This window comes from Myotis myotis, unplaced genomic scaffold, assembly GCF_014108235.1.
Source record: "Myotis myotis isolate mMyoMyo1 unplaced genomic scaffold, mMyoMyo1.p scaffold_m19_p_2, whole genome shotgun sequence".
Lineage (NCBI taxonomy): Eukaryota > Metazoa > Chordata > Mammalia > Chiroptera > Vespertilionidae > Myotis > Myotis myotis.
In genome coordinates, this window is record NW_023416324.1 from 10,820,637 (window position 1) to 10,845,104 (window position 24,468).

Below are 24,468 nucleotides of genomic sequence, written 5' to 3' on the forward strand. Positions count from 1 at the left end.
TGTGGTGGTGATGATGGGGCAAAGGTGAGAGGAATCCTAGTCTCTGATGAGGGAGGTGAGGTTAGGGACGCCCTGGGATGCAGCAGCCCTGGCTGGGTACCAGCTCCCACTGAGGCCATCCAGTCCCAGTCTTCTTCCACACCCTTGTACCATCCCAGGAACTCAGGTCCAGAGGAGAAGGACACCTCAGCCCCTGCCCCAAGGAGCAGGAGCCCCCATCTAATGGGGAATACAGTCCCTTCCCAATAAATACTTGGTAGTGATGCGAAAGACCACCCAGTTAGCTGTTGGCCTAAAAGACTGAGAAACACCTTTTCTTTCTGTTACACCTAGTAAGTGCTCTTGCGCCCTGTCTCCTATCAGGCAATGCAAATGTTGCCAGAGACACAAATTCATTTTTAATTAATTTAATATTCTTTAATTATAAACATACTACATACTCAGTGTGAAAATCACACCCTCACACAGTTCGGTTGAGTATAAAGTAAAAAGAAAAGTACCCCAACCTACTTGGTTTTGAGTGTTTCCTTCCAGAAATACTACACACATACACACACACACACACACACACACACACACACACAACACACGTACGTGTTTTAAATAATCACATATACAAACTTCCCTCTAAATTACTTTTCTAATATCTTCTTAATTCACTTTTTTTATACAGTAAATTACTCTTTTTGGTGAATGGCTCCATGAGTTTCGACAAATGAATAGTCATGTAACCATTTCCATGATCAGAATACAGAAGAGTTGCAAATGTTTTAATGTTTTCTCTTAGACATCTTCCCAAATTAGTTTTTAAGAAACTGCCTGTTTTATTGCAGTGCTGTATGGACGTACCATAACTTACCAGTATTTGCCAATCTTATGGAAGTACATTCAGTTTCCAGATATTCACAAAATCTTTTTTTTAGCAAATAATACTGCAACAAAGATACAGTATATGTACAAAGATATTTGCAACCTTGTGTATTTCCACAGGATTCAATTCCTAAAGGTGGAATCGCTGGGTCCAGGGAGCGTGGGCCTTGTTAATGTTGACAGCTAGCACGGGGCTGCATCGTTCTCCACAAGTACACGTCACTGCGCACTCCCACCAACAGTCCATGGGGGACCCCCGTCTCCCCATGACCACATTGTGTGTCATCAGACATTTACATATTTTCTAGTCTGGAAAATGGGAAAAATCATAATTCATTTCATTTTATTTTTTTATCCTCGCCCGAGGACATATTGTTATTGATTTAAGAAAGGAAGGGAGAGAAACATCAATGTGAGAGAGAAACATTGATCCGTTACCCCCCATATGCACCCCAACTGGAGATCGAACCCATAACCTAGGTATGTGCCCTGACTGGGAAGCGAGCCCTTGAATGATGCTCCAACCAATGAAGCCACTTGGCCAGGACTGTCATTCATTTTAATTTAGAGCAACATTCAAGAGCTGGGCATGTTTTCATGCGTTTATTGGATACTTTTTCTGTAAACTGGCTGTAAAGGCCCTTAATCCATTATTTCATCGAGTGTGTCTACACACACACACACACACACACACACACACACCCGCAGTGATTTCTAAGAGCATTTTCTTGAAAATGAGCTTTGTCATGCATGTTGCACATATATTTCCCAGTTTACCCCTGGCCTTTTGATGTTTTCTTTTAGACAGATTAAGTCCACAAAACAGAACAGAAAGCCCAGAAATAACACCAAATGTGCATGAGAGCTTTGTCGGCATAGAGGTGGGGAACTCATAAACCCTAGGGCAGTGGGTCTCAACCTTCCTAATGCCACGACCCTTTAATACAGCTCCTCATGTTGTGGTGACCCCCAATTTCATTGTTACAAATTGAACATAATTAAAGCATAGTGATTATTCACAAAAACAATATGTAATTATATATGTGTTTTTCGATGGTCTTAGGTGACCCCTGTGAAAGGGCCGTTCAACCCCCAAAGGGGTCGCGACCCACAGGTTGAGAACCGCTGCCCTAGAGACTCCAGAAAGGAACAGTATTCAATAAACGGTGCTAGGACTCAAAAAAACCAACGAAAAGGCTGGTTCCTATTTCCTTACAAGAAAATAAATTTCATGTGAATCAAAGATTTAAGCAAACAGACAAATATCACCAAAAGTCTATAGGAATTTTTTTTTTAAGTAGGAAAGACCTTTTAAGCATGACCTATGAGAAGGCCTAAGGAAAGGGTTAATTTTAAACACACACAAACGTTTTAAACTTTGTGGCAAAAATAAGTGAGTGTAGATTATCTATGGTATGTGATTTTCCATCATCTTCTGGGTTTGGACTTCATCCATGGTTTGGGATTATTCATGTTGACATTTCTCATGGGTAGTGGAGAGTAAGTGGTTTGTCCTTGGGTGCTACAGGCAGAGCTGGGGTGGAGGGGAGCTGCCCAGCACCTTCCTCTTGCCTTCCTAGCCCTTCCTGAACAGCGGCTGGGACCTGTGCCAGGGCCCCAAACTCCGGGGCCCAGGGGCCCGCAGGCCCTCTCTGCTGCCCCAAGGCTGCCAGCCCTTCGTGACCTCTGACCAGGAGACCCAGGCCTGGAGCCCCATGAGGGAGCTGGATCTTGGGTACAGCCTGCAGCCTGCCTCAGACAGCCTCAGCCCTGGGGACCAGGGTAAGTGTCCTCAGGGCCCAGGGCCTGACGGGGAACAGGGAGGACTCCTTGGCTATGGCCTGACTTCAGATGACAGGCCCAGAGGACAGATGCCTGTGCCCTTTGGGGGTGGGGGGTGTCTGCTGTGGCCCCTTCTCTCCCTGAGGACCTCACCAACCCCTCTTTTCCCAATCAACCTGGCCTTTGAGAGGCCTGTCCCCTACCGCACGTCCTCCCTGCGGCACATTCTCCCCGAGGAGTGCCCCACCCCATCCTACCGGACCCCTCAGGTCCTGGCTTCCTGGGAGGTGGGGACCAGCCCATGCCACCCCACCTGTTCTAAGAAAGGAGTTTCGAGATCCCTGGGAGTGCGGCTGGGGTGCTGTACTGTGTTTGTTTAGGGGTGTTTGTGCCCTGGGAACAGATGATGTCCCCTGCGGGACTGGCCCTCTGTCCCCCAGTTCAGAGCACTGTCCTCTCGTCCCTCCGCCCACAGAGCCGGTCCATCAACCCTCCTCCTTGGAGACCCAGACCTCCCCGGCCTGGGAGCCGCAGGCCAGCACCAGCAGGCCAGCCACCCCAGACCCCGTGGTGGGCAAGGCCGTGGTCAAGGGCCTGCGCGACAGCCAGCGTTTACAATGGGAGGTGAGCTTCGAGCTGGAGCCCCCGGGCCACGAGCGGAGCAGAGCGCACGACGCCGACCTTTGGAAGGAGACCTTCCACCACCTGGCGGCCCGCGCCATCATCCGCGACTTCGAGCAGCTGGCGGAGCGCGAGGACGAGATCGAGCAAGGTGAGCGCCAGCGCCTGCGCCCGCCTCCTGGCCTCCAAGCCCCGCCCCCTCCGCAAGCCCCGCCCCATGCCCCGCCCACTGACCCCACCCCCATGATCCGCTCCCCTCCCCCGGCTCCAGCGTGTCCCTTCTCCCCACAGACCTGCCACCGCCCAACCGCCCAGTGCTCAACTCCCCAAAGCATCGCTGCTTCCAGGTGCCTACACACACACACACACACACACACACACACACACACACGCGCGCGCGCGCGCGCGCGCGAAGCGCAAGGCTCCATCCCCTCCGGTATCTGCCCCGATCCCCTCGCCTCCTCCCACCAGCCCTGGGCTCCTCCAGCCCTCCCACCCTCACCGGTGATCTGTCCTCTCCTCCCCCTCCTCCGTGCCCTCTGCTTCTGGTCCTCCACCCCTCCTCACCTCCCAGCCTTCTCCCCACAGCGCCCTCTAAGACAGAACAGTGGGGACAGCCCTATTCCGCCCACTCTGCTCCTCTGGGACCGCACCTACCTTCCCACAGACCCCACTAGACGGCGGTTCCCAACCTTTTTCTGGCCACGCCCCACCTAAGCGCCTCTAAAATCCTGATGCCCCCACCCCATGACATATGATTCTTATTATTCAAAAAGTGAACTCCTATTCGCCTGGAGGAAGCCTAAAAGGCCATTCACTTGGTCTAAACAAGCTTCCAAAGAATATGGCATCCATGAAAGAGAAAAATAAGAGAATGTGAAAGGACAGTTGAAGTACTGAGGAAGAAATCACTAAGAAATTGTTTAAAAAATAATAATATGAAGTGCTATGAAAAATAGCAAATAAAGTTTCAAAACATATAATAGAGAACTGAAATGCATAAACATGTCACAATATATACTTATATACTGTATATGAGGCCCTTAGAACCATAAGAAATGCAAAAAATTCTCTGTAAATCACTCATTCTCGAATTGCCCCCCTTACAAAACAAATTGCCCCCTGTGGGGTGTGTGCCCCACATTGGGAACCACTGCCCTAGACCTGCTCGGCCCACTCACTCACTCATCAAGGCCACTTACTGAACGCAGATCCTCGGGGGGCCAGCCTTGGGGCTGAGACCAGGGCATCCCTGCCCTTACCAGTGCTTGACACAAACTAGCAGGAGAGCCAGCATTAATCAAATAAGTATAGACACTCTTAATTGCCCGCATTTGCCCTAAGTGCTATTCAGAAGAAATATAGGGATACAAGAGATTGTATAACAAGGGTGGTGGGGAAGCTCATTTAGCTCAGGAATTGGGACAAACTTTTCTTTAAAAGTGAGTCCTGGGATCCTGATGGAGTCCACTTGAAGACTAGACAGATGGAGATAGAAATAGAAAATATTTTGTTATTTGTTATAGTGTATGCTTTATTTACATAATATGATTTATATTTTATATTATTTGTATTGTAAAGTCGTCATTAGAAAAAACTTACTGCACACACACCGAAAAGACAGTTCGCAAATTAAGAGCACCCAAACCAACACATGGAATGAAGCTCAGGGGTACCCTATATAATAAAAGCCTAATATGCAAATCAACTGAATAGCAGACCAACCTGTGGAACAACCAGTCACTATGATGCACACTGACCACCAGGGGACAGATGCTCAATGCCGGAGCTGCCCCCAGCCCACAGGCCCCAGGCCAGTTAATGCAGGTGCCAGCGGGGGCCCCTGATCACCCTGCCGGTAGCTCCACAGATCGGCCCTGATCTCTGGCCAGGCCTAGGCACCCTACCTGTGCACAAATTTTGTGCACTGGGCTCTAGTATTATCATAAAGCAGCTTATAGAGTGAGGAAGCAGTGACAGTTAATTCTTCATGGTGATTGGTTATAAAGTTGTAATTTTCAGCAGTTACCTTACAAGTAACCTTGGGAAACAGTTCAAGTCTCAGAGGCAGAAGCAAAAAATGTCCCCGGTCACGTTAGTCTTGCAAAATGAGCTAAATTAAACTTTGTTTGTTTAATGAAACTGGTTTTGCCTGCTCAGGGAATTTTCAAGGCTGATCTCTGTTTGGTTTTTATTTTAACATTACATAATATGTTATTTTTTCCCCACGAGCACTTCACCTTACAGTTTACAAAGCGTGTCCCCTCTGCATGTCCTCGGCAACTCACACAGCCTTTTGGAGGTGGCAAGCCACAGAGACTGCTAACTTGCTGCGTGGAAAGAGCTTGGGCTTTAGGAACAGACCACCACTAAGTCCCGATCTCAATCCACGACTACCTCGCTGTGTGACCCTGTGCCTGCCGCTCTCCCTCTCTGGTTTCCAACCTTCCCTGCAGAATTGTCCAATGGGCCAGACCAGCGGCCCACACTCAGCCAGGATACTATGAAGTCCGGCAGCAAGAGTCTCATCAGGCAGCTACGAACTGAAAATAGGAAATGCAGACAACACAGACGGCTTTGGTTGTCTTTAATAACACTAGTTATTTAAGGGCAGTAACTGTCTTTTTTAGTCTTAGGTGTCTTACCTCTTTTACATTAAAACATCCTTATTGTATGAAGTGATAGTGGAGGATAACAATCTTGCGGGGGAGGGGGGGTTATGTTATTAAGCGGCAAGTTGGAAACCCCTTGATTTGAAGGGCTTATTTCATCCTAAAGATGGGACCACTGGTCTAGCCTTCCCTCTGGCTTCCAGAGCTTCCGTGTGGGAGAGAACGTTCTGAGTCCACAGTGACCCCAGCTTCTCCCTCCGCAGGGTCCAGCCGCCGCTACCAGGTGAACGCTGTGCATACCAGCAAGGCCTGCAACATCATCAGCAAGTACACCGCCTACGTGCCTGTGGACGTGAGCCAGAGGCTGTACCTGCCCACCGTGGTGGCCTACCCCAGCTCCGGTAAGGCAGGGGGTGGCCAGGCAGCCCCCGGGGGCTGGAGGAGGTGGCTGGGACCTTAAGGGACAGAGCTGCAGGACGGGGTACACAGAAAGGCCCAGTGGTTCTCAACCTTCTGGCCCTTTAAATACAGTTCCTCATGTTGTGACCCAACCATACAATTATTTTTGTTGCTACTTCCTAACTGTCATGTTGCTACTGTTATGAATCATCATGTAAATATCTGATATGCAGGATGGTCTGAGGCGACCCCTGTGAAAATGTCGTTCGACCGCCAAAGGGGTTGAGACCCACAGGTGGAGAACCGCTGGCTTAGAAGCATAAAGACCCCAAAAGCAGATGGTGTAGCCACCACGAGGCACAGAAACCTGTGAAACCACGCCACTCCCTTATTCCCACCAAATAAGCATGACTTCACTAAAGTTTTCCAATGAGGGCAATGATATGTGCTCACTATAGAAAATTCCAAAATGTAGGAAGACAAAAAAATAAATAAAAGTGATTAGAAGTGACAGTCATCCAGAGATGAGTACTGATTACCTCCTTGGTGACCACCCTTCCAGACTTCTCTCTATGGATATCTCCACAGAGAAATCAAAAAACATAATTTTGCATGAATTGGATCATATCAATGTGTGCTGTTCCTTACGAAATATGGGTGGGAAGGTGAATCTCTACCATCATTTTAACAGCTGCGTTGTTTCCTGATGCAGAAAAATACTAATCGTAATAGTCAATTTGACAGGGATGGAATGGATATATGGATATGGAATGGATGGATATATGGAGATATATATATATATATAATCATTTAGTCCTCAGAACAACTCTGCAAGGCAGATACTATTACCCCCATTTTAAAGATGGGAAAACAGAGGCAGAGGGGGTTAAGTAACTTGTCCAGGGTCACACAGCAGGAAGAGGCAGAGACAGGCTTTGAACCCCAGGGATCTGGCTCCAGTCTCTGCTCACCCCGCTCCTCTCCAGCTGCCTCTTAAGGTTTCTCAAAACCTACTGAATCAGCCCCTCATTATTAGACCTTCAGTTTATTTCCTTTTTGACTATTATAAATGATGCTGCTAAGAACATCTTTGTGCACCTGTCTGGTTATCCGTTCAGGGTTAATGAACTCTCAGAAGTCAGATTGCGTATCAAGATTGCCCGTTTAAAACTGTGCTGGATGTTACCAAACTGGCCCAGGCCCAAGAGCTATTCCGACGCCCGCCCTCGCCAACACTGCCTGTTGTTCATCTTTCTAAACCCTGCCAGTCTGATAGTGAGGAAAGACTCTCTCTGGGGAATTTCTTTAGTTTTTAGTTTTTGGGTGAGATGCTGTTCACCTGTTTGGGAACTACGTGTTCTTTTCATCTCCTGAATTGCTTTTTCCCGTCGTTTGTCGTGTCTTTTTTTTTTAGCAGACCTCCTGAAAGAACTGTGTTTGGAAACAGAATGTGCCTTCCCTCCTTCCTCCTGTGCCCTGCACCCTTTTGTTTATAGTCATCACTGTTCTCAGTTCGGGCTCTGGCCAGCAGCCAGGCTGTTGCTCCACTGGCCATTGCTTATTCACTGGGCCTTGTCATCCTGAATGGCATGCCTATTCAGGATGTCTGGCCCTCCCACCCGTCTCTGACCATCCTCCTGGCCTCCGTAGCCACAGTCTGGGAGGTATGGAGACCATCCCGCCAACCCCAAAGGTCTGCTCAGCACTTCGCAAAGTGTGATCCAGGAAACTAGAACCTTGTTCCCCATCCCTCACTGGCCATTCAGCACAAAAATAGGAAATCCCAGCCCTGGCCGTGTGGCTCCGTTGGTTGGACATTACCCCATGCACCGAAAGGTTGCCAGTTTGAGTCCCAGTCCAGGCACGTGCCCAGGTTGTGGGCTCCATCCCCAGTAGGGTTTTGCTCTCACATTGATGTTTTACCCTCTTTCTCCCTCGGCCTTCCTCTCTCTCTCTCTATAAATCAATTTTTTAAGAAAAATTTTGAACAGGAAATATCAGCTCAGGAATAAACTGAACTAAATACCAGTTCAGGAAACACTGAACTAAATAAAACGCAAAGGCTTTCTTCACGGCAGAGCTTTGGAACCTTTGGGATGTTAATATACGTCAGGAGGCTCAGAGAATGGACCATAGTATGCAGCTTCTTCAAAATTTATTGCCCAGTAGAACTCTTCTTTTTTTTTTTTTAAAGAATAACTTACAGACTAGTGTTCTCATAGAGTGGGTTCCCCAAAACACACTTGGGTGCTGTAGCTTCATCTCGCTTCCATCCATGCCCCATTGGTGATGCCCTGAGACTGCAGGGACCTGCCTGTGGCGGGGGGCATGGGACCTGGGTCTCTGAGACAGCCAATGGGGAATGAGAGGAAATGGGGTGTTCTTGAGAAAACCGGCCTTTAAACGAACTAGAAAACACTGCTGCTTTCTGAACATTCTCTCTCGGCAGCAATATTTACCTAGCAAAGTCGGTATCATCCCCATTTTCCAGATCTGGACATTGAGGTTGAGCGTGGTTAGCACCCCATCCAGCTACTAAAAGATGGGCTGGGGTTCAAACCCAGGTCGTTCTGGCTCCAAAGCTCATGGTCTCACCTTGTACAATGCCTCCCTGTCTTTGGATAATTGACAGGCTGAAGCCAGAATCCTTTCTGCCAGCTTGGGAAGGGGGCAAAGGACTGGCACAATTGCACCCACCTGACCCCTTCTCCTGTCCTCACACAGGTGCTGCACTGCGGATGGCCAGCTCTCGGGCCCTGAACCAACAGTGGAGGGGCAGCTCTGCTGGCTTCAGTCGGTCCCAGTCCGTGTTCACGGAAGACTCGGCAGCAGGACCTGGCAGATTCCAGAACCTAAGTAAGAACCACCTGGGGCGGGTTCTGGATCCTGAGCTCCTGAGTCATGGCATCCTCGTGCCCAAGACCCTGGAGGCCTCACCCTGAGTCTGCACTTTGGGCCCTTGCAGGACCAGGGTGAGGCCAGGCCTCCCAGGCCCTCTGGGGCCTGAGATGGGCAGCGGGGTGCAGCATGGCCCAAGCATGCTGCCTTAACACAGCGTTGCTGAGAGAGCCTCTCGGAGCCAGGAGCAGCCTGGCCTCCCTGCCCGCGTGCCCACACCATCCCTTCACCTCTCCCCTCTGAAGGTCCACCAACCCCGGTGGCTATTCCCTGCCTCCAACCTCTGAGTCCTGCCAGGCATCCAATGCCAGAAAACCTGATAAATAGGGGAAAGTGGAGAGCAACGAGGCAGGTCCATCGTTTGGGTCCTACCATCTGCCTCGTTCCTTCCCGCCTTCACCTGATTGCGTTGTGCCTGCAGCTTGGTCCTTGAAGATCCGTGGTTTGGCCTTTTTGTGACTTTACACTATTCGCAGGAGGCTTCAACTCTCTGTGTCCTGAATGTCTGCATGTCTTTCTGTCCCTCTAAAGCAGTGGTTCTCAATCTTCTGGCCCTTGAAATACAGTTCCTCATGTGGTGACCCCCAACCATAAAATTATTTTCGTTGCTACTTCATAACGGTAATGTTGCTACTGTTATGAATCATAATGTAAATATCTGATATGCAGGATGGTCTTAGGCGACCCCTGTGAAAGGGTCGTTCGACCGCCAATGGGATCGCAACCCAGAGTTTGAGAACCGCTGCTCTAAAGACATCCTAACAGCTGCACCAGTCCTAACCCCTTTCTTCACGCCCCCGGGTGTGCAGTGAAGATCTGCTCTGTGCACAGGGAGGACATTGGAGGACCCACCTGGCCGCAAGCCAGGACGCCCAGATCATAATTCAATTTTAACCTGAGGGTTAGAAAGTTCTCACGGACATTGATGGGTTAAAAAGGGAACAGTGGGTAAGCGGGTGGAGGAGCTCTTTAGAATTAAAGAGTTCTGCCAACTCTTTGGTTCCATCAGAGCCTCCAAAATTGGGAACCTGCTCTTCCCCTGAGCCATGCTGAGCCTCCAGTCTAGAGGAAATGTCTTCCTTTCTCCAGAGCGGTGGCCCAGGACTTCCATCAAAATCACAAATCCTTTCTGTGTTTTTTTTTTACATTTTTTTATTGATTTCAGAGAGGAAGGGAGAGGCAGAGAGAGATAGAAACATCAATGATGACTTGAGAGAATCATCAATCGGCTGCCTCCTGCATGCCCCACACTGGGGATCGAGCCCACAACCCAGGCATGTGCCCTGACCTGGAATCAAAGTGTGACCTCCTGGTTCATAGGTCAATGTTCAACCACTGGCCACGCCGGCTGGGCGAAAATCCCTTCTTTTCAATTGTCCTCTGATTCAGACCCAAGTGTCTATTCTATCTAGGCTGCTCTCTATCCCAAGCACTTGCCCTCCCCAAGGGTGATCATCGCTAACACGTACTGAGAGTTTCCTGTGTGCTGGGCACTGTCCCAATTATCCATGGCTCCTCATAATCATCTGAGTTGGTTTATTTTATTGTCCCCATTAAGAGATGAGAAAACTGAGGCTCAGAGAGGTTAAGGGACTTACTCAAGATCACACAGCTGATATAAGGTAGAGCCAAGACTTAAACTCAGGCATTGTCTGGCCCCAGAACCCAGGAGTTTAACCACCAGGTTAATTTGCCTCCTGATTGCCTCAGCCACTAGTTCACTCCCATGCTGCCCCACTCCGCCCGGGCACCTAGTGATAACCAGAGCTCCTTGGCCCTCATGGGGCTCCTGACAATCTCATAGGAGACCAGAGGCTCTGATGAACATATTTGTGCATGAAGCTTTTCCCATAATTTGGTTTATTCTTTTATAGTATACTGGAGTCCTGGTGCACGAAAATTCGTGCACTGGGGTCAGGGGGAGGGTCCCTCAGCCCGGCCTGCCCCCTCTCACAGTCCGGGAGCCCTCAGGGGATGTCCTACCTCTGCAGGAAGCAACCGGGTCGATCAGGGGAAGGCGCTGCCCCCACCACCCCGCTGCTGCTGCCTCTGCCAGTCGCCGCAGCCGCCTGCTCTCGGCCCTCGCAGCCGCCGCGGCTTTGTCCGGAAGGACATCCAGAAGACGTCCGGTCTATCCGGTCTAATTAGTATATTACCCTCTTATTAGTATAGATTGCCCATCACTCTCCACCTCTTGAAATAACGATCCTAAGAATAACTACCCTGATTACACATTTTGAACAAACCCTGTATAATTATCACCCCCATTTTACAGATGAGGAAACTGAGGCTCAGAGCCATGTTCTGGTGCCTCCTAGAGTGCTGGCATGAAACCTTCCTCAATGAGACATAGACCTGGTGCTTCATGCCCACTTCCCCCCCAACCCGCAACTTCCACCCTCAGCCCCTGACCTACTCCTGCTTCCCTGATGGGTCTGTAGCTCAGAATTTCATTGAGCACTTACTATGAGCCAAGTATCTCACTGAATCCTTATAATACTGTGGGACCGATACTGTTATCCCTAATTTGCAATCAAAACTTATGAAGGCAGTCCCTTTGCCAGGGTCACACAGTTAGTCAATGGGGGAGTTGGGATTGGAACCCACGCATCCTGACTCTTATGGCAGAGCAATGGTGGTACCTTAAAGACAAAGGCCCATCCAACTAGGGATGGAACACTTACCTTGTTCTCCAGCCCAGCCCCAGGTTCTGTGAATTCAGCCATCACGCTCCTGGCAGGGGTGGGAGAGGAGAAAGGGAGAGCCAGGGGGCTCAGGCCTCACTGGCTTCCCTCTATTGCAGATGTGGAGGAAAACCCTGCTGTGCCCTCCGGCAATGCCACATCCCCGGGCGGGGAGAAGTACGCTGCTTCTGAGGGTATGTGGACCATCGCCCGGCTCTCCCCTTAATGAAGATAGTGATCGTGGTTGATCCTCGGGCCAAGAGAGTGTCTTAGCCCAACACAGTCCTCAGTGGCTCATTTATTCCTCAAAGCAACCCTGTGCGAAATAAATAGGAATATCCCCAACTTAAAGGCTAGGAAACTGAGACTCCGGGAAGTAAAGTGACTTGCCCAAGGTCACACAGCAAGTCCGTGAGGAAGCCAGGCCTGGAATCCGGCCTCCCAGTTTCTAGCTGACCATTCCACCACCACACTCTGCCTAGATTCTTCCAGCAATGTGCCAGGGAAGGAAAATCAATGTCCCCATCCGGGGACAAGAGGGTTCAATATGAGGCTGTCACTGCCCCAACAGGGAACCTTCCAGAAGATGCCAAGGGGCACCAGCCAAGGGCACTTGGAAGCCTGTTTCTTACACATGGGCCGATATATTTCACTCCTCCCCATACCAACTGGGTCATAAACAGAAAGCAGCCTAACGTTCCCCTAGGTCCCCTCTGGGCCTCCGTTTCCCCAGCTGGGCAGTGAGCGGTTGGACAGGGTCCTCTGTCAGGCAACAACTGTCACTGTGTGGCTCTCCAGGTCCCCAGCACAGCCTGGCCACCAACACCCCTTCTTCCTTGAAGACCTCTGAGACCCAGTTTGGAACCAGGTACGTGGGCTTTCCCTTGGGGGACACTCTACCACCACCCGTCTCCCAGGGGCTGTCCCTGGCTTGGAAGGCCAAAGGCAGGCCCAGCCTGACATTCAGACAAAAACGAACAATCCAAACGGTGCCAAGAAGGCCCCATCCAGAGACATCACTGTCCCCCAGGCATCCCACTGCAGAAATCCCACCTTTGTGGTTCATCTCCCACAGGGTGGTCTCTCTGCAAATGCGACCCCCTGGGAGGGCCAGCCTGAGACACGCTGACCACTGGGCTAAAGACCGTCCTAAAAAAGAATAGCCTGGTCCCCGTCCAGGTTGCTACTCACTCACTGAGGGCCTCAGGGAAAATGCACACACACACACACACCCCAGGCCTCAGTTTCCCCAGCTGTCAAATGAGATTGGAGGAAGCCACCTATCTGATCCCTTCTGGCCTGACTTTCAGAGGCTGCTGAGTGAGCACCGGGGGGGTGGGCTGACCAGGGACACCACCGGGGTGGCTGTGGCCGCTCTTCCCTGCTCCACCCACACAGGCTGACTCTCAAAAAGTCCAGGCTGCTGACGCAAGCAGCCAGGGGCTTCCTGGGCAAGCCGCTGACCAAGACTCCAGAGTCAACGCCGGGGAGCCAGAGCTTCGACTACGTCCCACTGGTGAGTGCCCCAGACGCCGGCTGCTCCACAGAGGGGCCTTCCCGGGAGCCCTCTTCCAGCCCCCCCCCCCTCCAAGGGAAGAAAACCTAGGCCTCGCACCCACATAGTCAGCAGGGCAGAGGGGTCTGCACAAGACCCCCACCCAGGGTCTAGGAATGTTGCTAAAAGCTAGCGGCAGCATCATCTTGGCAATCGGCTGCCTTTTTAAAAATTCACGGGAGTTTCACATTCTACCCCACCATCTACATGTGTCTGATTTTCAATGCATACAATAAGCCTTGAAATGACGCTCAGGTGAGTAAAATTCACACCCCACGAGCATGTACTGTGTTTGGGAAGTGGCTCTGCAGACGCCCCAGCACGCTGTGGCAGGGTGGGAAGCCAGGTGTGGCGTGGACATCTCTGAATTGAGGAGCCAGGGAGCGTGGCCTGCCACCTCCGGGCCAGGGGGCGTGGGGAGCAGAGGTGCCGGCAGGAGGGACATGGTTGGAGTTTCACTGCGCAGCTCCGGTCCCTGCACCCCGAGCGCACGGAGCCTTTCCAGCCATCCGGGGCAGCAGAGCGCTGTGCGGGGGTTCACTCAACCAGGACCCGTTGAGCCAGGCCCAGTGCTAGGCCCTGGGAGACAACCTTGAACCAGCTGAGCAGAGTCCCTGAGCTCATGGCGCTGTGGTGGGGACACAGACAAGGAGCCAGGCAATTCTGCCCCTTGGGCGCTGTGATAGGAGAGCGCGGGTTGGTGGGGCAAAGCTAGGCAGGTGGGGCACCTTCTCCAGGCTGTCGGTTGGTCGGGAAGGAATGACGCATGGCTTACTGAGGAGCATAAAGGTCAAGCTGAGACCTGAAGGCCGAGGAGTGATAGCTGGCAGCCTAGAGAGGAGAGAGAGAGAGCGGCGGCTGGAGAATGGGGCTTGAGGAAGAAAAGTTGAGGACAAACCAGTGATTTGGAAATCATGGTTGGGACTTATTCTAAGAGAAAACTGACGCCACTGAACTAACATCAGAGAGTGACATGACCAGTGCCTTACAGACCCCTTGGGATGCTGGGAAGATGAGGGGGTGGGGGCGACGGAAGGAAGTAGAGGCAGGGACAATGCGGGGAGGCGATGGTGGACTCCAGAGATGCTTAGAAAGCAGACCTGTTGGCCCTTGGAAACTGATTGGCTCGGAGGGTGGGAGAGGGCGGTGAGCTGCCCAGAGCCGGCTTGACGTCCACCGAGGACAGTCTCCGTGGGGGGATGGGCCCACCCGCCCAGAACAAGAGGCAGGTTAGGAGTGAAGGCGTTGCGTTGGGCTTAGAGAGTGATCAGTTTGGAGTGCCTGTGGGATAAAGGAGGGAGCTGCTCAGTGGGCCTGGGTGCCCCGCAGATCCCCCAGGAAGATGAGTGGTGGGCTGTGTGGACCCAGACTTTTGCATGGCCTGGGGCTCTACCGCCTGAAAAGTTAGAGGCCCACTGAGGGGCTCCCGCACCCACAGGTGTCTCTGCAGCTGGCCTCCGGAGCCTTCCTGATGAACCAGGCCTTCTGCGAGGCCATCCACATCCCTATGGACAAGCTCAAGTGGACCTCGCCCTTCACCTGCCACCGAGTGTCCCTCACAGCCCGCCAGCCCGCATCTAAGACCAGCCCCTCGTCTCGGCACCCCTCTTGTGACACCTTCTCCGAGGAGCCTCTGGCAGGGAACAAGGCGAGCTGGGAGCTCAGTGCAGTGACAGAACATACAGGGAAGCTGTGGGCCACGGTGGTGGCCCTGGCATGGCTGGAGCATAGCTCGGCGTCTTACTTTGTTGAGTGGGAGCTGGTGGCCGCCAAGGCCAGTGCGTGGCTGGAGCAGCAGGAGGTGCCGGAGGGCCGCACGCGGGGCACGCTCAAGGCCGCCGCCCTGCAGCTGTTCGTGCTCCTGCGGCACTGGGACGAGAGCCTGGAGTTCAATATGCTCTGCTATAACCCGAATTATGTGTAGGGGGGTTGGGGCAGGGGAGGCGGGCGGGGGCCTGGGGGCCTGGGGGGGGAGAGCTTTGGAAGCTATAATATATTGGTTGCTAGAAAGAGCCCTGGACTAGCGGTCAGGAGGCCTGAATTCCATCCCAACTTAGCTACCACCTAGCTGTGCAACGGAAGGGCAGACCATTCCCCCTGTCTGGGCCTCAGTTTCCCCCCTCCTCCCCCCGCCCCGCACCCCTGTAAGATCAGTGGGTGAGGTGAGGTTGGACTAGAGATCTAGAAGGGTCAAAGGTTCCTTTCTGCCTGGACTGTGAGCTGCTGTGGGGGTGACAGCCCCTGGGGGTGGAGAGGAAGCACAACTTAAACCTGGGATCCCCCAAGAGGAGGAGCACGTGGTCAGTGTCCCCTCAAATAAAAGGGTGAAAGAGCAAACCCCAAAACTGCAAGTCACCAGATTTACAAGCTTGTAGCCAGGCCGGAGAGACCACCTCGCCTGCTGCTTGGTGGGCTAGGCACTCGTCTCCATGGTGACAGCCCAGGACCCCTAAGTCACGCTTACAAACCCACGGACAACCATCCTCCCCAACACTGGGTAGACGGGTCACCGGGGCCTTTTCCTCCGGCCTGGAAGCCCTTTGTGTATTTAGTGTGGATGTGTGAGTTCCTGGCTAAGAAGAGCAGGTGAGCAGGACAGGGGAGACACCCTGCAAGCGGGGTGTTAGAATTGAGCGGCTGTCCGTGCAAACACAGTCCCAAAAGAATAGATGGAGTCACAGAAGTCAGTGGAGAGACCAGACAGCAGCTTAAGTAATTTACACACTTTCGGGAAGGACTTAATGCAAACTCTACCCACTCGGGCTGAGGGTCAGAGAGGCACCCTGTGTCAGCTGCATTCTGGGACGGGGGGGCGCCGTCCAGCCGTGTCACACTGTGGGGGACGGGGCCGTCTTTGCAACAGGGAACCGTGCTTGGCTGCAGTGCATTTGGGGCAGCAGCTCCAGCCAGGAGACGTGATCTATTCAATGACATGGAAGACTCTTGAGGCTTCAAGGCAGAGAGGCCCTGGGGACTTGCTCTCAGGCCCACCTGGTGGTGCCATGTGGTGACATCGGCGTGGCAGCCTCAGATTCCCACCTGGCTGCTGCCCAGCGATCTCTGCCCCACAGACCCCCCTGGAGGCAGGTCTGGACCTCACCAAGGAAGCCCACCAGCTTGGGGCCCCGGGCTGAATCCGCACACCCCGCGTGCACACCCCTCTCCAAGGCCTTAATCTCCCCTCATCGAGTGGCCCCGGCAGGCCCCACGGCCCTGGCACAAGCTTCCCGCTTCCGGAAATCCGGAGGGCCCCAGGCGGACCTGTGGAGCACGTGGACTCTGGCGCAGTCTCAGCCTCGGGAAGACTCAGAAATGCCCCGTCTTCAGCAGGAGCTGAGGGAGCCAAGGGGTCCAGCCCAACACCCACCAGGCTGGAGGAAAGGCAGCCCCAACAGGAAGTGGTGCCATGCACAGCCCCTGCCCTCCAGGAAGAGCCCTCCCTGACCACCTGCTGAGCTGCAAACTCTTCCAGGCCCCTCTCTGCACCAGCCCCTCGAGGCCCTCACATAAAGCTGGGATCCATCCCCAAGGGAGGGGACGGGGCTGGAGACTTCCTTCATATAAATCCCGACAGCTGCTTGGCTCACTGCTCTGTTCTCACCCTCTGGGCAGTCACTAACCCAGTGGCTCCCACCACTCCAGGCGGGACACGAGGCCAGAAGGGGATGTTGGCTCAATGTCAGCACCCCCCAGAGGCATAAGGGCTGTAGGCTGTCTTGCTCAAGGCCTTGAGCAGGTGTGAGGACAGCATTGTCATCTCCCTCCCCACCTTCTCCCCCCCACTCCCCACTCCCACCACCACCCAAATAACACACTGCAGCTGTGCAGCAGCAGCCCCAGCCCCAGAGTAAGGAAGGAGGGGCATGGCGGTGGTTAATGGGAAGATTGTCAGGCAAATGGTTCACACACCTGGCACTAGTTTGGGCAGTGGCACCTCCTCTCTGGGTGTCCTGGAGCTGGGGCTTCCCCCTACTCTGACTTTCCCTGATTCCCAGCCTGAGTTCTTTTCCTCTTTGTGACCATGGACTTGCTCTAATGGCCTGGGTGACCTTGAACAAGTCACATCTGCTTTCTGGGCCTCTCCTCCTCTAACACGACCAGGTTGGGCCGGGCTGTCCAGCCTCCCAGTTAACCTGATCCTGGTGTCCCGCTCAGTATGGACAATGACTGGGGGCTCGGGATGGCCCAGCACCTGCCCAGTGTGGAATGAGACACCTGGAAGGAGTAACCGAGAAACCCCGCAAGGCTGAGGGCACACCACCCCCTTCACAGGGAGCATCCTCAGACCCTGCCCCGGCAGCAGTAGCTGGAGGGCTGGACAACTCTGATGCACAAGCAAGCCGCTGACCTCCGCACTCCCTGGCTCTCCCGCCCAGCACCCAAAGGTGCAGAGGAACACCCCTGGCGACGGGCCACCCTGTGCCCCTGCCTGGAACCTGTGGGACACTCCAGCACCCGCCATTGCCTAGCCCAAATGCCGCCTCTCACTACAGCATATTGGACCGTCTCCGAGTGGCCCCCAGACCCAAATGCATCCCACAACCTGAGAGCGCTGGGAAGGGAAGAGAAGGGCAGTGCTACCCGGGGAATGGGCTGTGTGTGCATTGCCATGGCATCTGGGAGGTCTTGTTCCCCACTTCTCTAGCAGGGCCTAGAGAAATCAACAAAAAATGAATGGGCGCATTCAGGGCTGTAGCACGCTCCACAGCGCCCATGTCAAAACCAGAGGGGCAGGGGCGTGGGTTTGCAGCTGGGGTATCTGCTCGGCAGAGGTCTCCCCTGAGGTCAGGAGCTCAGCAGCGTCTCCTGGCCAGGCCTCGGCCCCTACTATGGGGCTCCCTGAACCCCGCACTCGGCCGGCCCCAGCCTGGTGACCTGAGCCTCGGTGCAGCGCCATCCCCCGGGTCACCTGACGAAGCCGGCTCTCCCCGGTTCATGCTGCAAACCTCCTCGGCTGGAACCGGCCGTCGTGAGCTTCTCGCCGCTTCCCAAGGCAAAGCGCCTAGTCTCCATGTGGTCGCCTGTGGTGACACACGCAGTGCAGTTTCTCTGTTTGCCCAGGTGGCTTTGGCGCAAGTGGCATGGCCGGTGCTTGTCCCCCTCGGAGCCTCAAGTGCCTACAATGTGCTGCCCCGCCCCCTTCCCTGCTCCCCCGTACTGTCCCCCTGGAGCCTGCGACACTTGGTCTTGGAATACACCTCGCCTTTCTGCCCGGTGGCCAGTTAGGTGGGCATCGTGGAAGGCCTGGACATCAGCCAGCTCACGTCCACCGAAAGCTGGCAAATCCCATCCCGGGCCGCGTGAGTGTGTGTGTTCTCAGAGGAATGGCTTGCTTGTAAGTGGTGGCTACTGTTCTCATATAGGCTTTTAGCTCATAAAAACCGTTGAACGTGATGATGTGACAAAATTACACGTGTCTGCTCTTTTGTTCTCGCTCAGACTTGACGTTAGACGAGGGGTCCAGCCATCTGCTCGCCCATGGGGTCACACCTGACTTGGTTCGGATTTCCCCGGGGACTGAGGTAGGGAGGTCCCAGGATGTGGGACTTTCCAGTTCTAAAGCTGGGGCGATCCGGGGGAAATCAGGGCAAGCTGGTCACAGTGGTTCCCCCAGAAGCAGAGCCTGCAATAAGGAGTCAGTGCAGATGGTGTGTTGTGTGACCCCAGGAAACACTCCAAGGCAAGTGAGGCCGTGGAACAGCGACAGGAGCGACACCGATAAAGGGCGTGTCACTAGCAGGTCACTCCCATGGGTGTGCACCTCCATCCCTGGGGAACTCCCTGGGAAGGGATGGGGGTGGGGACTACCCATTCCACTCAGTCACTGGGTGAGGGTCACCCAGGCCCTTCATTCCAGGGCGCTCTGGCTGCCACCGGCGGCGCAGCAGCCGAGCTGGCCCCTGCAGTCAGAGGAAAGCCCCGGGCAGAGACGCGCAGGTCCTGGCCGGTGGCCAGCCCACGCGCAGAGGGTAATAAGCCGAGGGGGCTGGCAGCACATGCTCCAGTGTCTTGGCGGAGCTGCTTCCCACAGTTGGGATGTTTCTCAGAAGCAATTAGTGATCACAAAGTATGCTTATGTGTAAATCATCCCCCATCACCAGTTTGCCTCCCACACACGCTGATCTCAAAATCAAACACAAGGCTCACCTGGAAAGCCTTCGGCAGCTCACCTTGTTTCCTCAAAATCAGTCCTCACTTTGCAGCCTTCAGGGAGGACAATTGAGGGAGATAGGAATTCCCCACGGGCCCAAAACATCGCCTCGATGTGCTACCAGCCCCGAGAAGAATCATTCGGGGAGCCAGGAGGCTGAGGCTAAGAGGTCACAGTGAGATACTGTGCGCAGGCCTGGCCCTCGTGGGTGATCTTCCCTGCGCGATGGCTTTCACTGAGATGGACAAGTCCTTTCTCTGACCCCCGCCCTGCCCCCTAGCTCTGTGCTGCTGGAGGACCTGAAGTCCTTTCGACATCTCACTGGCGTACAGGAGCTGGTACGACCTTCACTTTTGTAAGAAACTCACTTCTTTGTTCTCCTCTCCCACTGTGCATCCTGTACAAGCCGTGTGTGTGTGTGTGTGTGTGTGTGTGTGTGTGTGTGTGTGTGTGTTTTGTGTGTGCGCGCGTGCGCGTCCTTCCGGGATGGCAATAGGGTCTCCTAGACCTTCACACCATGCAAAACATACTCAGAAAAGCAGGGACTACGCAGTGGAAACTCTCTAGAAGGAGCGAATGAAGTGATCCCGGTGGTTCGGGTCTCTGGGTCTCCTGCACCTCTGTCCTATGGTGGTCAGTCCGCTCCAGTCACGGTTGGCCCCCTGGGAAGCCTGGGCTCCCTTGGCTCAAGTAATCTTTACCCTGGTCTGAAATGGGGGCAGAGTCCAGCCTCGTGCTGCGGCTCTCTGGGTCTGCCATCCAGCAGCAGTCGTCCCCGTCCCCACCTGAGCATCACCTAGAATCTGCTAACCATGAATCTGTCCTTCCTGGAAGCATCCACACCACCCACCCAAAGTCCAGCCACCCCAGGTCCAGGGGTGGAGGAAGAAAGGGAAATGTCTTCCATGATATAATGAGACACAGGTTCTCTGCTGGGAGGCACCCTCTCCTAGCCTGGGGGTGGGGGCCTGGGGACTCAGGATGTTGTTACCCCAGCTCCTAAGGCCCCGATCATATCTGGGGGGAGGGACGTTGTCTATGATGGATGGCTCCCTCAGCTCCCCCAAGCAGAGCTCACTATCCCCTACACTACCCCAAAGCTCCAAGATCCTCCAGGCTGCAGATATGGACCCTGCAGGCACTGACCGGGTTCCTGTCTGGCTGCAGCATCGGGGGCTTCCCCAGAGCAGGAAACCAGGGGCTGTTTGCGCAAATGCCCTGACACTCAGACCCTCCAGTGCTGTTCTGATATCGCCCAGCAGAGCGCGCTGTGGGCATGCATTGCCTTCCAGGCCCAGGGCGGGCTGAGATATTTGGGGAAAGAGGGGCAGCAGGAATGAAGGCAGGCTTTAGAAGCTATTCCTGTTCCCTGGCAACAGTCTTTTTTCTCGGCTAAAAGTGGGTGATTCGTGATGGCTAGTTAGCCCACTAAAAGGCTGTGCTGGTCACCTGTGTGTCTGGACACTGAGCTAGCTCACCTGGGACTGGAAAGGAGAGCGTGACTACTTAGTCCTTTTCCTGCTCTGCCCACCCCTCCTCCCCTCCACCATATTAGTTCCCCCTCCTTCTCCAAACTTCCCGCAAGCCCACTTCTTAAGGAAGCCCTCCCAGGCCTCGTATTAGCAGCAGCTTCTTATAGGAGCTCCCAGTCATACATGGGGTCTCTCCCAAGCCACAGATCTTATCTCCTCCATCAGACAGGGATGTGTCTCCTCCACCCGACGGTGTGCTCTGCGGCAACTCTGGGGTAGCTCCATTAGCACCGGTTTTAGGACTCTGTCCACAGACGGTGAGCAGTTTGAAGACAGCCCTCTTGCCCACACCCCCAAGGGGGGATCTGAGAGGGCCCCCCCAAAGTCCCGTGAGCTTTGCACACTGAGCAAGAGAAAGTTGGGATTTGATCAGGCAAATGATCAAAGGATCAGGCAAAAGGTCCTTGGGAAAGAAGACCAGAAAGGCAGCAGGTGAGACTTGGAGGAGATTGAAAACACCAGACCCTCCCCCCCCTCATCTGCACCACACCTTTACCCTCCCTGCAGGTCCTCCACTCCGCCTGCACTGTCACCCAAGAGGTGGCCCTCATCACGTGTACAACAGTCCAGTGCCGCCCTATTCTCCCTGCCTCAAGTTGGCCTCTTTGCATCCAGCCTGCGCAATGAGGCCAGAGGAGCCTTCTAAGTCACTTTCAGTGGCTCCCATCACCCATGCAGGGCAAGTCCAAACTCACCCTGACACTCAGGACCCTTCACCATCTCACTCATTTCCCCGCATTGCTTTCACTTCCTGCACGTCACAAGCAAAGTCCATTCATTCAAGAACTATGAACTGTGCTACCTACTAAATGCCAGGCCCCAGACTGGTAATACAAAAAAGAAAAAGAAGGCGGGGCCTATTTCAGCTTGCTCAGGCTGCCATAACAAAGTACCACAGACCCGGAGCTGAAACAACAGGACTGTATTGTCTCGCAGTTGTGGAGGCTGGAAGTTCAGGATGAGGGTGTCAGCAGGGCCGGTTTCTTCCGAGGGCTGTGAGGGAGGATCTGTGCCAAGCCTCTCCCCAGCTTCTGGTGGTTCCTCGGCTCACGGCAGCATAACCGCAATCTGCACATGGCATTCTCCCAGTGCCTGTGTCTGTCTCCAAATTGCCCCTCTTCCTAAGGACACCAGTCATATTGGACCCGGTTAAAATGGCCTCACTTTAACGTGCTTACCTCTGAAAAGATCCTTTCTCCCCAAAGGGTCACACCCTGGGGTGTTGGGGGTTAGGACTTCAACGTATGAATTTGGCAGGAGACACAAAGCTATGACACTGCACTCGTGGGGCTGATGTCCTGGTAGAGAGAGCTAGGCAGGAAACACAAAATCAAGTCACGACATATTAGGACAAGAGATGACAGGGCAGCAAAATGGAGCAGTGTTAGTGGGGAGGGAGTAGCAGAGTGGAGAGGATGCTGTTTGTGCCTGGGCAGTTAGAGAGGACTGCTCGACTGGACTCTGAGTGTCCCCCAAGCAAGCCATTCATGTCCTTGCCATGTTTTCTCTGCCCATGATGGATGTTTACCAAGGGAAACTCCTCCTCCAGGAAGCCTTCCCTGACCTGCAGCCCAGGGCAGAGAGGACCTTTCCCACAGCCCTTTGTGCTCTCAGTGACGGCTGTTATGAGCTCTCTCAGTGATATTTCAAGGCTGTGTGTCCATCAAACTATAAGCGACCTGAGAGAAGAGACTGGGCCTCGGCAGTGCCTGGCACATCCCAGCTGCTCAGTAAACATGTGCTGAAGTGCAAGGTTAGAGGGTGACCCAGTCATTCTATGTTTAGTGCAAATAATCAGAAGTTATAATTTAGGGAGTCCTAAATGTCAGGCATGATTCTAAGTCTTTCCATTGATTCACCTCATTTGCTCCTCACAACTCCATGACGTATCATTTTAGTGTGACAGATGAGGAAACTGAAGTTCAGAGGCATTAAGTCAGTGGTTCTCAAACTTCTGGCCCTTTAAATACAGTTTCTCATGTTGTGACCCAAACATAAAATTATTTTCGTGGCTACTTCATAACCGTAATGTTGCTACTGTTATGAATCATAATGTAAATATCTGATATGCAGGGTGGTCTTAGGCGACCCCTGTGAAAGGGTCGTTCAACCGCCAAAGGGGTGGCGACCCACAGGTTGAGAACCGCTGCATTAAGTTATCTGCTCAAGGTCACCCAGCCAAAAACTGGTGGGGGCAGGATCCAAACCTAGGTCTGCCCAACTCTTCATTTCAAGACATTCATTCATTCATTCACTCATTCATTTGTTCACTCTGACTTCTACCATGTGTAGGTACCCAGGCCAAGTTAACTGGGCCAAGTACAGAAAGGGGAAGAGAAGGAAAGAGAGGAAACGGGAGGGGAGAGGAAGTAGGGGAGGGGAGGGAGCATTTATTCCCGAGCTTTCCATGCTCAGCCGTAGGACAGCTGGCTCACTGTCCCCTTGCCCACGAAGTCCCCTCCTCACCACACCATCCCCAGAAGGTAAATGTAGCCCAACTCTTCCGGTCCCTCCCCAGGAAGACAGCCAGGGACTAAAGACACAGGAGAAGAATCTGTGACAAATCCTCCTGCCGGTCCCTGCTCATCACATGCCTCGCAACGGAGCCCACAGCTGTTTGCCTTTTCTCCACTGTGCTTCCCCCGTTACCTGCCCCCACTCCTGCCCCGAGGAGGGAAGCAGCAGATGGCCCTGGCCTGGGGACCCCAGTCTCAGCTGCTCCTGCTGGCAGGCTCAAGATGTCAGGGCTGGAAACGGTGCTGAGAAACCTCCACATGGCCAGCCCACCCCCATCTTACAGGAGGGATACTGAGGCCCAGGGAGGCAGAGGGCCTGGGCCAACATCACCCATTGAATCTAATGAATCAGAGGAAAGACCGTAGAATCACACCTGGCATTTAGGGCCTGGACCAAGGTCACTCAGGTCCCCGAAAACCTGCCCTCATTGTATCTGAAGGTCCCATGTGAGAGCTACTCTACGGCAATGTCCTCAGAAAGGCTCCTGTGAAAATACCCTGTGTGGGTGAAGGCTAGAGACGGGGACTTCCGAGGGGTGATACCCATGAGCTAGGTACTTAGGCTGGGGGAAGCTAGGTTCTGGGGAGGCAAGGAGCACTAGAGAGAGGGGAGCAAGAGCCGGAGCAAGGCTGGGGCAACTAGAAATAAATCTTGCTGTCCTCCCCATTTTGTAGTCAACCCCAGATTCCCTGATGCTGAGGGGAGACCTCCCAGGTCATTTCCGGTGTGTAGTCTGTGCGCCCCTAGGCAAGTTCCTGCCCCTCTCTGGGCCTCAGTTTCCCCATTTGTTAAAGGGGAGAGGTGGACTGGATAATTTCCAAGGTTCCCTCCAGCTCTGAGGGTGGTA

The 24,468-nt window shown here is 53.6% G+C and overlaps 1 protein-coding gene across 1 annotated transcript in view; it reads left to right on the top strand.

The window, feature by feature from the left end:
• VWA5B1 (von Willebrand factor A domain containing 5B1) overlaps nt 1–15,345 on the top strand; it is a 39,001-nt gene extending 23,656 nt beyond the window's left edge. The window contains exons 14-21 of the mRNA XM_036350790.1: nt 2,451–2,652; nt 3,128–3,424; nt 6,149–6,286; nt 9,009–9,140; nt 11,986–12,060; nt 12,665–12,734; nt 13,265–13,382; nt 14,860–15,345. Of these exons, the coding sequence (XP_036206683.1) occupies nt 2,451–2,652; nt 3,128–3,424; nt 6,149–6,286; nt 9,009–9,140; nt 11,986–12,060; nt 12,665–12,734; nt 13,265–13,382; nt 14,860–15,345 (1,518 nt within the window). The remainder of the gene's footprint in view (nt 1–2,450; nt 2,653–3,127; nt 3,425–6,148; nt 6,287–9,008; nt 9,141–11,985; nt 12,061–12,664; nt 12,735–13,264; nt 13,383–14,859) is intronic.
• The last annotated feature ends 9,123 nt before the right edge of the window (nt 15,346–24,468 follow it).